Source organism: Mizuhopecten yessoensis, unplaced genomic scaffold (genome assembly GCF_002113885.1).
Source record: "Mizuhopecten yessoensis strain PY_sf001 unplaced genomic scaffold, ASM211388v2 scaffold10765, whole genome shotgun sequence".
Classification (NCBI taxonomy): domain Eukaryota; kingdom Metazoa; phylum Mollusca; class Bivalvia; order Pectinida; family Pectinidae; genus Mizuhopecten; species Mizuhopecten yessoensis.
Window position 1 is genome coordinate 980,879 of NW_018408710.1, and position 13,511 is coordinate 994,389.

Genomic DNA, 13,511 nt, shown 5'->3' on the forward strand with positions numbered 1-13,511 from the left:
ACATTTTATAGCTCTGCCTACAGTTTGGACCAAGTGCCTTCGTTTATCGTGGAATAATTCTGCGTCACCTGGACCGGAATAAGCAAATGCGACCTTGGTAAAGGATGAGGTCCCTGAGCCTCACTATACCACAGACACTGTCTGGTTAGACACACCCCTGAGCCTCACTATACCACAGACACTGTCTGGTAAGACACACCCCTGAGTCTCACTATACCACAGACACTGTCTGGTTAGACACACTCCTGAGCCTCACTATACCACAGACACTGTCTGGTTAGACACACTCCTGAGCCTCACTATTCCACAGACACTGTCTGGTTAGACACACTCCTGAGCCTCACTATACCACAGACACTGTCTGGTTAGACACACTCATGAGCCTCACTATACCACAGACACTGTCTGGTTAGACACAATGTCTGGTAAGAAGACTTGAAAACACTCCTGAGCCTCACTATACCACAGACATGGTCTGGTAAAGCAATAAAAGGACTTGGAAAAGCACCTGAGCCTTACTGAAATGGGCCTATTTTGTTTGGACAAGACTTGGTATAGCCTACAAGTCGACCTTTATAAAAGACTCACTGGTAGACTTGATATAGTCTGTTAACCTCACTACATCACAGACTGTCTAGTAAAGACAAAATACCTAATTAAGACACTTTACTATCTACGGCTGTGTCAGTTATCTTAACAGATGAACAGTTATCCTATCTGTGTCTGATGTTCGAAAATTCTATTTTTTTTCTGTCATTTTAGTGGTTAAGAAAGGTAGAGCAGTCATCTATGAAACATTTCATAAATCAAACAACAGTATACATTTATACGAATATACTTATTTAGGAATGTTTCATTAGCCAGATAACCATACCAAATTATGCTGTCAAAATCAGGAATGTTTCATTAGCCAGGTAACCATACCAAATTATGCGGTCAAAATCAGGAATGTTTCATTACACATATAATACACAGCTGATAATACATACTCCGCTACATATGCTGTAACAGTACTTATACTGGTGTTTATTCCAAAATGCACAACATTTTTTGTTTTAGCAAATATATTCCATGAATTAACTTTAACTTCATGCATGGAAAGACAACATTTGGGAAAACACAAATTATTTCGACCAGTTTTGAAAAATATTGAAGACCTTCTGTCCAATCTCAAATCTATCTGCATTATGAGACAACTATTCTCTGTATCATTAATTTACACATAAATCTATTCTAAAACCCTTCAATTTTGCAAAAGCTGAAGAATAAAAACAGAACTTTTCTCTTTTGCTTCAATTTACTTGACACCAAGATTCAAATTTACAGTCAATCCCTAAAACTTTGATCATCTGATATAGAAAAATACAGCTTTAAAATATATCTTCTCCTGATTTTTAAAATGGCTATTTCAAACAATATTTACAACCACTGTCATGGAACAAAAAAAGAAAATGTTATCATAGTATAACTACATACATCTATGAAATTTGTTTGGCCACTTTTTATAAATATCTATCACTCTTAGTGCTGGTTGCAGGATAAAAACTGTACACATGCCTCACCTAACCTCTCTTTTGTGTTGTTACAACTTGAAAACTTAGTATTCTCAGCAAGTGAACAGACCACCCTCTGTAGTGTAAGGGAGTATATACTGGTACATACTTATCGATCAAGTGGATATACAGAAAATGACAGTAAACAATCACAACACCTACTGAAAACAGGGCCCGTATTCAGGAAAGCGTTCTCGTGCTCAAGCATGAATTCTGTGCTCAAGGCAACTTTTTTAAACAAAATTCAATATGTGACATGGTCAATATGTCCTGTGTAACCATTTAAAACATTATTCAGTTAGAAGTCTCTTCAAGATTTGTCCTGATCCTTAACAAAATGTGTCTTATCCGGTATTTATCACCAGAACAAGATATTGGGTTTGAGCACAAAATCCAAGTTTGAGCATGAAAACGGTTTCAAGACCCAGGATAATTTTGCAACTGAGATATTTTTGTCATGATCACATTTATACAATTAATCTGCAAATACATCAGGACAAAAAAACTAGTGAAACAATACTAAATATCACCAATTAACAAATCTATAATTTCTCCAATAAATGAGAAATTAACATAGCACAAAATCAATACATTACATATACATGTACACTGATATTGTCAAATAAGGATGGATGTTTTTTGACATTCATATCAAACAACTTTAAATCACCACATACATGATATATTTTTTATTATAAAACTATTTTTAATTATCAATAAACATAACTAAAAGGATACATCAATACATGTTTGTCAAAACATGAACCAGGATAAAATATGACTAGAAAAAAGTAGCCTCCTCTTGAAAACAAGTTTTGTATAAAAATAAAAATAATAGTTATACATACAACAAAACCAAATTGACTAGCTAACAAACTCTGCATCTATGAGGAGTACCAAATTACCTATTTTTTTAAAGTATGACTGAACTGTTTAAACGAACTGTAAACAAAAAATTGTAACCACATGTTCAGTTTTAAAGTTGGACTAGTTTAATACAACGATGTGCTGGTTGTTAATTCATTAGAGGGGAGGGAAGAGAGGCACTAACCCCTCCCTCAGTAATTGATAGTATATGAGGGTGGGGTCTATATAAACATTAACTGTATAGTGGAGTCACAAATTGTTCCTCCCTGCCCTATACCCCAAATGTATTATTTCTGGAATAAAGCTCTGATGAAATTTAATGTAAGCCAACTTTCAAATGGATAAACATGTATAAATCAACATGTAAAAGGGACCAATGTGTACACATGTGTTATAAACATGTTAAAATCAATGTGGACATAGATATTTCACACACAATATGGTTAGTAAGCAGCTGCCTTGTACTCACATGATATTAGAACTTCAAAAGACTTCATATAAATGGTTTCTCTGAGTAACGTATAGTTTTGATCCAGTTAATCATTTTAATCAATGATTAGTCGTTTTATATCCTACTTTGTCTAATCAATCATGATTTTATACGAGTGATCATGGTTTGACTGTATTTGACTATAACATGAAAAATTTCAAGAGATATTTAGACTTGAGCTGACCCGAGACTGATTAAAAAAAATTAACACCAAATTTTGCCATAAAAACCTTTCAACAAACATTTGTAGCTAGGCAGTTAAAGGTAGGCAGTTAAAGGTATCCAACACATTTTGGTGAATGCTTCTTATTTTTCATTACTTTCTATGATCGATCATGTTCTTTAATCAATCACTGCTCATTTTATAAAAACATGTGTATGATTCAACATTTTAATTACCATGTTGTTAGCTCATACTTTAAATTCAGTTGTTCAGCTTATTATGGAGAAATGAGCAAAGAGTCTTCTAAATTAATGGTTTTTAAAATGAAAATTAGCATACAGATGTCATGAATTTTACCAGCTATCAAAAATGAAACATTAAGTACTTAATTCAAATAGTAAAATATATGTGGTAATTTCAAATATTTAAATAAAATAAATGCAACAAATTGAAATAATACTCAAATAGTACAAACAAATGTAAAATGAAAAACAGTAAAAAAAAAATCTTCAAAAATGATGGAATGTAATTTTTTTATAAAAAGAAAATATACCAGAAAAAAGATGTACTGATAGAATTTTTTAAATCCCTGCAGATAGAATGGTTTTGTTATGAACCATATATATTTTAAACAGTTATTACAGCGTATAACTATGTTACTGTCGGATTTTAACATACTGTAACATCAGGAAATTCTCACCGCAATTCAACTTTCGCCTTTTTCGCCCTACATAATGACGGCGAATTTACCATGACATTGAAAACCAATACACAACATACTGTACATAGCAATAACATGTTAAGGGCGAAATTAGCATGAACATTTGACAGCGAAAGGTTCCTGGTATACAGTAATTCCATTGCTAAGATTAAACTAAAGAATCCTCTTTTAAGAAATATGCAGCGATGTGAATAGTCTAATAAATATTTTCAACAGCAGTATATGTAACAGGAGAAGGTAGGCCTACCTCTTGTAACAGCAAGATATCACCATATATAGGTTGTTTATAATCATAGACAAGGTCGTATTTATGAATGTAACAAAATAGATAACAAAATATACCAGGAAATCAAGAAATACTACGGTACCATCTAGCTTATGTATAAGCTACACACACATATATATACTACCGATGTTTGTTGGTTTTATTGACAAGTAGCCAACAAAAAAGCATTCGTTGATGAACATGCGTAGAAAAATCTATTTTGAATGGCCAAAATTCTTTTTGTAGCAACAGAAATAATTATTTTGAAAATTAACAAAATTGAGATAATCTTTGTATTCACATGAACTTTGGCTTGGAACATTAGACGGGCAGTGAGTCCACATCTTGAGACTGGGCATACTTGTTTGTATACTCTGGCAGACTGATCGTTCTGCCACCATAAAACGCATTATTTTGGTAAGGATGGGATACAGGTGTACCGGCTTGGATTTCTGGGTCAACTTGTACATTTCCCGACCCTGGACTTGGTGAAACTTTTGAAGAAATTGGACGGACTCTCAAACTACCGAGACTTAAGCTTCGTTTAGTGACCCATGCTGCCAAGGTCTCTTCCTTTGGCCTCTGTTCTAGGATCTGCCGAATACAAGCCCTCAATATCCGAGACAACTGGCTTGGTTTAGGTTCATTGAGTAATGCATCTCGAAAGAGATTCAGAACTTTTCCTGTTTCCTCTGGTTTAACCTGGTAACATAAACCCTCCAGTTCAAGCCGTTCTAGTTGTGGAATTTCATAGGTTTTAGGTGGAGCACTGATTAACCAACTGTAATCTACCCCAGTCTCTTTGCGTTTTTGTTCCTGATCGTTTTCTCTCTCTAGCCTCTCCAACTCTTTGATTTGGAAGTCAAGCTCGTTCATGAGGCTGTCGCTGACTTGACCCTGCTGATCTCTCTCCGGAGGACGATTCGGATCAGTCGTTAATTTATTCCATACTGACTTAAGTGGAATCATCTTTATTCATTTCCTGAAACCTGAAAAAACAAGGATAATAGTTTAGAAAAACATGTTTTTTACAATAAACTTGCACTGTAAACATAAGAAGCATACTGTAATGAAAGTATTGCAATTCAAATGTCTCATAGTGGTGCCAAGGTTTACTTCTTCAAACCAGATCATACGTACATTGTATTTCTTCCACTAGATCATATGTACATTGTATTTCTTCCACTAGATCATATGTACATTGTATTTCTTTCACCAGATCATACGTACATTTTATTTCTTCCACCAGATCATATGTACATTGTATTTCTTCCACTAGATCATATGTACATTGTATTTCTTCCACTAGATCATATGTACATTGTATTTCTTCCACTAGATCATAAATACATTCTATTTCTTCCACTAGATCATACGTACATTGTATTTCTTCCACCAGATCATACGTACATTGTATTTCTTGCACTAGATCATACGTACATTGTTTAGGTTAATTTTAGAAAAAGAAATGAAACAGGTATAAAACTATGCAAAATGAGCCATGTTTACTTTTTTATTTTTGCATTTTGTCTATATTTTTAGAAGATCTTTAACATAGGGGTTAACGTTGGGATCATTATACAATGCAGATCTGACCCCAGGATCACGAAACAATATCAGACTGCTTACTGCAATCACATCCAATAAATAAGATTTTACATAGCTACTGTACATCACAATATAAGCACTGGAGGTAGCACTTCTACCAGATGATGACCTTCTTCAACTGGTTGAAGATCTTTTCATATATGGTTCTGGCATGAAAAGGAACAGAACAGAATTAACAATTGAAGGAGGAGATTGCTGAATTGAAGGAGGATAGGGTGTCTGCTGATGAAATTTCAGGTGGAAGTAGGTTCCAATTATTGATTCAGTGAAAGAAGGATTCTTTCGTCACATCCGTTCTAGAGGAGATAGCGCGGAAATAATTTTGATAACAGTTCCTCAATTGTCTTGTAGTGGAAACCAGGTGTTTGGGGTTGATGGCAACCTTGCTATGGCTTGTTTTATAGAACATGGTCAGCCGTGCATCCTTTTTAGGATCAGCAAGACTGTACCATTAACATGTTACCAATGCTTGAGGTGTTACGATGTCAGTTGGTAACATATAACGGGCAGCCCTGCTCTGAACCATCTCTATCTTGTCAGCGTCTTTTTTCAGGTATGTGTCCCAAACTGGACTAGCGTATTCTAGCTGAGGGCGACCTAAGGATTTAATACGCCCTTTCTTTGATGTCAGAAGATGATATCTTTAGATTTTATCTGAGGATGCTCATGGAAGTATTGGCTTTTCTAGTGATATAACTGACATGTGACACCCATGCACTGCATGCCTGATCTGATGGTGACACCAAGGTATTTGGCTTCTGACACATGTTGGAGTTTGTGTCCTTGAAGTGTATACCGCAGGTGGACAATTGGGTTTCTATTTTTAGTGATCGAAATGACCTGACATTTGTCAGGATGAAACGCCATCTTCCATTTCTCTCCCAAGGTCTCTTTGCAGGGATTTTGCATCTCTCTCTGATGTTAAATTATAACTGCGAGATATGTAACGGTATCATCTGCAAAGAGCCTAATGGACGATGAAATGCCCTCAATGTCGTTGTTGTAATAAAGAAAAAGGCAAAAGGCTTGGCCCAAGGACAGAACCTTGGGGGACCCCTGATCTTACTGGGTCAGTGTTGGATTTTCCCCCTACAACTATTACTGATTGAGTCCTGTTACTTAGGTATCAGGTATTACAAAATCAGCGATCTTTCCAGCCCTTATTTCAAGCACTGGCCCAATCTAGTTAAAATTATATCTTCACATCGCTCCCGTTTACTGATATGTCGCGCGGAACAGTAAACAAGAGCCATGTGAAGATATAATTTTAACTAGATTGAGCACTGGCCATGGCCATGGGTAAATATCTAGCAAAGGGATACCCGAAACTAGGGGGGGGGGGGGCATTGCTCTTTCTCCTATTACAGTTACTGTGGACATCTTAATTAATCTATTATGATTTGATTAATTAAGATGTCCACAGCAACTGTAATAGGAGAAAAAGCTATGCCCCCCCCCCCCCCCCCCCCCATCTAGTTTCGGGTATCCCTTTGCTAAATATTTACCCATGGCCATGGCGAGTGCTCAATCTTATTAAAATTATAAGCCCAAAATGATTGCTGGAGTAAACACCTCCGAGTGCCGAAACGTCTAGAATTCATTAGCACCTGATACATTTGTTTGGTGTTTTTTTTTTATCTTATCTCCTTTACGACTCAATGTTATTTCATTGACCGATTACTGCGACAAACACAACAATGTTTTACCTGTTGAAGACACCATAAAATCACGTAAACACCTTGCAGCAGCAGCAGCTTTTGTTTTGTAAACCTTCCGACTGCCTGCAGTTCCCCTAGTTTATTTCAGTAAATTTCCCGTATAACAGAAATAAAAGCATATTTGATTGGCTGGTATATTACATTCGGCCAATCAGAGGTGCTGTTCCAAACTCAGTCACGGAAGAATTGTTATTTGACAAGATGGCGCATACACAAGGAGCACAGAAACCTGTTCAACAAGATTGGGCTAATAGAGAGTACATTGAAGTGATCACAGGCAGTATAAAGAAGATATCTGACTTCCTTAATTCATTTGGTAATATTAACTAATGCTGTAACAAATCAAGAGCCGAAACGTTTACATAGAACATCATTCATATTGACTGTATATACTATAGTGTCACTGTCAGTTCAGCCACAGGCGCTTTGATTACTATTGCCAGTATTGGCTCATCACTGTTGAGCAAAGTCTACCAGGGACAATGAGTGTGCAGTATTCACTTAGTCTCTGTGTGCTGCTAGGTCATCCTAGCTGCTAGGTCATCCTAGAAGATTTCAGTACTTTTGATGGTGTGATCTGGTAGCTGACGAGTGACAGTGTTCTTTGAGTTTTGTATATGTATCTGAATATTACTGGTAATTGGCTCACTGCTGAGCAAAAGTTTACTAGGGACAGCTAGTGGGAGCGCAATATGTATGTATTCTCTATGTGCTTCTAGTGCAGCCTTGACGATTTTGATGTTGTGACTGGCAGTTTACTATAACTGAAGATGGAATAAATTAGTGTTTATATTATATGTCCCTATTAGTATTTAATGTTTTGATTCCTTTGGAGTGTGATGTTCTTGATAGTCTTGTGTTGAACTCAAATAATGTGTCAGTGGGGTTGGCTACCAGCTGGCCATTTAAATATTGTAGAAAAACACTAGTCTCTTTAATTAGTTTCCTGCATATACTGATAAGGGCTGCCACTGGATGGAGACCTACATTGTAGGTCTTGTAACCTTTTGGTCACACTAGCCTGTCTGCTATAATTGTTGAAAACAAATTGGGCTGCACAATGTTGGATTCACTCAAGCTGGTTGATGTCTTTCTTTAAGTGGGGATCCCATACTACAGATGAAGAGTCCAGTTACTCATAGACTACATATACCTGCTAACATAAAAGGCTGCTGGTCGCCTATTTTTAATGTTGATTTATGAGGCGCCTGTTTAAAGTATCTCGCCATGTTAGGTCTTTAATATAAGATTGTTGGATTAGGATTGAATATGATTATGATGCACAGTAAACATGGTCCACACTGGCACAGGAACCTGCATGCATATCAAAAATTATGCTATGGATTTCGAAATTGATATTATATATATTGGAAGTGTATGAAGTAGGTTTAACGATGTTGAAACATACATATTCATAGTTAGATTACAATATAAAGAAACAGGGTACCATAGGGAGAATTTCAAACTGCACAAAGTAAGATATGAGTACCTGGTAGGTTTAAATGTTAAAGAAATAACTCATTTATAGCAATGGTTGAGATGTTGTTTGGAAGATGCTATTGATTCAAAACAAATGCCTGTACTTGTACATGTACTCCAAAGAAGTAAGCTGAATAAAGCGAGAATTCGCTTGTTTTCCTCGACTGAAAAGACATATTTGTTGTTAAGAATTTAACGGACAGCTGCCGCGAAAACGTATGGTTGTACAGTTTCAGGATTTCTTCATTACAGATAAAGTACGCCAAGAAAACATTGTCTCTTTACAATTTCTCGTAATGAATTGTTCATAAGGAGTAGCAAACTATATTATCATGTAGAATTTTGTGACAAGATTATAAAAAAAACCTTTCTTCACCAAATTGCCCCTTTAAATATTTTTTTATCATATTGCAAGCAATATTGTGATTCAAATGTTAAGACAAATCAGGCCTAAAATAAGCTCAGCTATGCTTAAAGTTACAGCGGCATGTTTTTTATCTCCAGCATATGATAAATTTAATTCACTATAATAAGTTGTGGGTGTTCGTATACAGCTCTGCTGTGTGGTTCTCATGTTAACATATCTTTTTCAGATAAACATTTTGTTTTTATGGGTTTTTATTCAGCAGAATTTATTGATGTTAATTTTGTGAATTCTAGGGTAATTTTCAGTCCATGTTGTTGGCGTGTTTAATCTTTGACTGTTTTGATGTTGGAGTTTATATTATTTCAGACACATCATGCAGATCAAGACTTGCCAACTTAAACGAAAAACTGACAGTGTTGGAGAAGAGGGTTGAATACATTGAGGCCAGAGTGAGTATTCAATGTTGAAATAGTATAGTTTGGAATGACCTTGGGCTACTGACAGAAAGGTTAAAAATTTGACCCACAACTGTATGAAGTTGTATGGAATTCACTAGTCCGGCCATGAGAGTAATGGAACTCACTAGTCCGGCTATAAGAGTAATGGAATTCACTAGTCCGGCCATAAGAGTAATGGAATTCATTAGTCCGGCCATAAGAGTAATGGAACTCACTAGTCCGGCCATAAGAGTAATGGAACTCACTAGTCCGGCCATAAGAGTAATGGAATTCACTAGTCCGGCCATAAGAGTAATGGAATTCACTAGTCCGGCCATAAGAGTAATGGAATTCACTAGTCCGGCCATAAGAGTCATGGAATTCACTAGTCCGGCCATAAGAGTCATGGAATTCACTAGTCCGGCCATAATAGTTATGGAATTCACTAGTCCGGCCATAAGAGTAATGGAATTCACTAGTCCGGCCATAAGAGTAATGGAATTCACTAGTCCGGCCATAAGAGTAATGGAATTCACTAGTCCGGCCATAAGAGTAATGGAATTCACTAGTCCGGCCATAAGAGTAATGGAATTCACTAGTCCGGCCATAAGAGTAATGGAATTCACTAGTCCGGCCATAAGAGTAATGGAATTCACTAGTCCGGCCATAAGAGTAATGGAATTCACTAGTCCGGCCATAAGAGTAATGGAATTCACTAGTCCGGCCATAAGAGTAATGGAATTCACTAGTCCGGCCATAAGAGTAATGGAATTCACTAGTCCGGCCATAAGAGTAATGGAATTCACTAGTCCGGCCATAAGAGTAATGGAATTCACTAGTCCGGCCATAAGAGTAATGGAATTCACTAGTCCGGCCATAAGAGTAATGGAATTCACTAGTCCGGCCATAAGAGTAATGGAATTCACTAGTCCGGCCATAAGAGTAATGGAATTCACTAGTCCGGCCATAAGAGTAATGGAATTCACTAGTCCGGCCATAAGAGTAATGGAATTCACTAGTCCGGCCATAAGAGTAATGGAATTCACTAGTCCGGCCATAAGAGTAATGGAATTCACTAGTCCGGCCATAAGAGTAATGGAATTCACTAGTCCGGCCATAAGAGTAATGGAATTCACTAGTCCGGCCATAAGAGTAATGGAATTCACTAGTCCGGCCATAAGAGTAATGGAATTCACTAGTCCGGCCATAAGAGTAATGGAATTCACTAGTCCGGCCATAAGAGTAATGGAATTCACTAGTCCGGCCATAAGAGTAATGGAATTCACTAGTCCGGCCATAAGAGTAATGGAATTCACTAGTCCGGCCATAAGAGTAATGGAATTCACTAGTCCGGCCATAAGAGTAATGGAATTCACTAGTCCGGCCATAAGAGTAATGGAATTCACTAGTCCCGCCATAAGAGTAATGGAATTCACTAGTCCCGCCATAAGAGTAATGGAATTCACTAGTCCGGCCATAAGAGTAATGGAATTCACTAGTCTGGCCATAAGAGTAATGGAATTCACTAGTCCGGCCATAAGAGTAAGGGAAATTGACCCGACAACATCAAATCTCGGCAAATTAATCCAATAGATGGGCCATCATCAGAACCACCTTGTCAGCTGAAATATGTAAACTGGATTACATTTGCTGAGACTCCCCATTAGATGTTGATTTAAACATATTGAGCAAATTTGAGCAGAGGATTAGGCACAATTTATATCAACTTATCAACGCCTTTTCCTCTAATACAGTACATATTGATATTTACAAGTTATAGTAACTGCTGTTTACTAGTAAGTACCAGGATGTATTAAAGACAGACATGTAAGTCACCTTAGGATGTATAGACAGACATATAAGTCACCTTGTAGAAGTTATAGTAACTGCTGTTTACTAGTAAGTACCGGGATGTATTATAGACAGACAGGCCTGGTTGTAATATATCTTTATCATGTTTGTAATTACAGGTAACGAAAGGAGAGACGCGGCCATAGCAAATATAGGGATGTACTCATGACTAGCAGTAAACTTGGAGCATTGGAGCAAGATACCTCTGTTGATCGGAAATGAATGCATGCAGACTCTTTTATGTTGTAAAACTGATGCCAAGCCAGATATAGCATGGATGAGAATGTTGATCGTTGGAAGTTCTATTTGTTGACAAATTTCTTCATATTCAGTTTGATGAAGCATATTTGCTCCTATGATTATTCCTCGGACTTCTGTTTAGATGATCAATAGCCCTGAATTATTTATTCTGGATGTTTACACTAGATTTACACTAGATACGATTATTACCATTAGAGCAATGATGAATGATCTGAACCTGTGCATAATTACAACTAATATAAAACACTTCTGAATTGAAAGAAAGCAGTAACAGTCAGAAGATTGTCTGCTCATTTTTTTACATAGTTAACTAAAAAACAATAAATGTCCTCCGGTTTTTAATAAAAATATGATCTAAAAATATTTCGGGCATTTTACAGAACATTATCTATTTTCTAAGTGTTAATATGTAATTTATGTAAAGCAATGTGTTGAAATTCTTTTAAGTGAGATAATTCTTTTCCCCATTGATTCACAATTCATGTATATTTTATGCAAATGTATAATCCCTGTTCACATTTATGGGAAAAAAATGCCTGCAAAATATTTCCATTATCTAAAAAAAGTAAAATTTTACTATTTCATTTGGGAGACAAAGAAATAGGTGAAATGCAGAATATTGATTAAAAAGTTAAATTCAATAAAAGTTAACACTGAACTTGTGGCTACTTTAAATTTTCTTTCAGAAATTGAGGTCTATACTTTTGACTTAGTTCTATGACAGACATCAAAAAGCAATTCATTTTTCTTAACATTATTATATGTAATAGTTTTTGTTCATCAGTTTTTTGTTTTTTTATTTAAATCATAGTATATTTTGTATTTATAGACAATTATGGACATATTTTGTTGTGTATTTTGTTTTGTATTAGAGGTCATCACTGACCAAATACATGTGCAATTGGATGTATGGAAGGGTATGGATGTGAGATGAGCCTACAGGACTAGCTATATATTGTATATGTACCAGTAGGTTTGAAGTGTATGCATAGTAATTTTTCAATATTGACAAAAAATTTCGCACTGCTGTAGAAACGAGAAAAAGCTTGTCAAATCTTTTGTTATAAGTTACCTTCAGATTTGTTGAGGTGAATGACTCACTGCTGCTGTAGCTATCGCCAGACCATGGCAACAATAACTCCAGACCAGACCATGGCAACAATAACTCCAGACCAGACCATGGCAACAATAACTATATACCATGGCAACAATAACTATATACCATGGCAACAATAACTATAGACCATAGCAACAATAAATCCAGACCATGGCAACAATAACTCCAGACCAGACCATGACAACAATAACTCCAGACCAGACCATGGCAACAATAATTATAGACCATGGCAACAATAACTATAGACCATGGCAACAATAACCTCAGACCATGGCAACAATAACTATTGACCATAGCAACAATAAATCCAGGCCATGGCAACAATAACTCTAGACCATGACATCAATTACTCCTTGCCATGGAAGTATTTCCATGCAGAAATGTTATTATAATTGCTATGAGCATATCTAGAAGCATACCTTGGGTACCAGAAACAAAATGATTTAATTCTATTATGCTACAAGTTGAGTGAAAGTTTTATACTGTAATACATAAAGTTACAATAAAGACATAAGGAAGACAAATATTTTATTGTTTTGTGTGTCAGGTTCACAATCTTGGTTGGTCTTTCATAGTTATTAAGCTTCCTCTTTGAAAGGAGAAATATTGTATAA

General features: G+C 36.1%; 2 protein-coding genes across 3 annotated transcripts; one reads left to right on the forward strand and one right to left on the reverse strand.

Annotated features, from left to right (window-relative positions):
• Positions 1-3,583: 3,583 nt before the first annotated feature.
• On the reverse strand, positions 3,584-7,473 carry LOC110462250 (protein RD3-like). 2 transcript variants are annotated; one of them, XM_021516137.1, is made up of 2 exons: positions 7,374-7,473; positions 3,584-5,041 (listed from the first exon to the last, which is right to left on the reverse strand). In XM_021516137.1, exon 2 carries the CDS (start codon positions 5,026-5,028, stop codon positions 4,381-4,383), a length of 648 nt encoding a protein of 215 aa, XP_021371812.1. In that variant the 5' UTR covers positions 5,029-5,041; positions 7,374-7,473; the 3' UTR covers positions 3,584-4,380. The 2 variants fall into 2 exon arrangements, with proteins under 2 accessions (XP_021371812.1, XP_021371811.1); XM_021516136.1 differs by having other exon boundaries at positions 3,584-5,048.
• Positions 7,474-7,568: 95 nt separating this feature from the next.
• LOC110462251 (protein BRICK1-like) lies at positions 7,569-13,054 on the forward strand. Its single transcript, XM_021516138.1, has 3 exons — positions 7,569-7,701; positions 9,598-9,680; positions 11,639-13,054. Exons 1-3 carry the CDS (start codon positions 7,587-7,589, stop codon positions 11,663-11,665), a joined length of 225 nt encoding a protein of 74 aa, XP_021371813.1. The 5' UTR covers positions 7,569-7,586; the 3' UTR covers positions 11,666-13,054.
• Positions 13,055-13,511: the final 457 nt, after the last annotated feature.

Excerpts from the sequence above, each read along its gene's own strand:
- LOC110462250 (XM_021516137.1), bottom strand. The coding sequence starts at position 5,028 with ATGATTCCACTTAAGTCAGTATGGAATAAATTAACGACTGATCCGAAT.
- LOC110462251 (XM_021516138.1), top strand. The coding sequence starts at position 7,587 with ATGGCGCATACACAAGGAGCACAGAAACCTGTTCAACAAGATTGGGCT. Across the intron at positions 7,702-9,597 it reads TGACTTCCTTAATTCATTTG|ACACATCATGCAGATCAAGA; the intron begins GTAATATTAACT and ends ATATTATTTCAG. Across the intron at positions 9,681-11,638 it reads TTGAATACATTGAGGCCAGA|GTAACGAAAGGAGAGACGCG; the intron begins GTGAGTATTCAA and ends TTGTAATTACAG.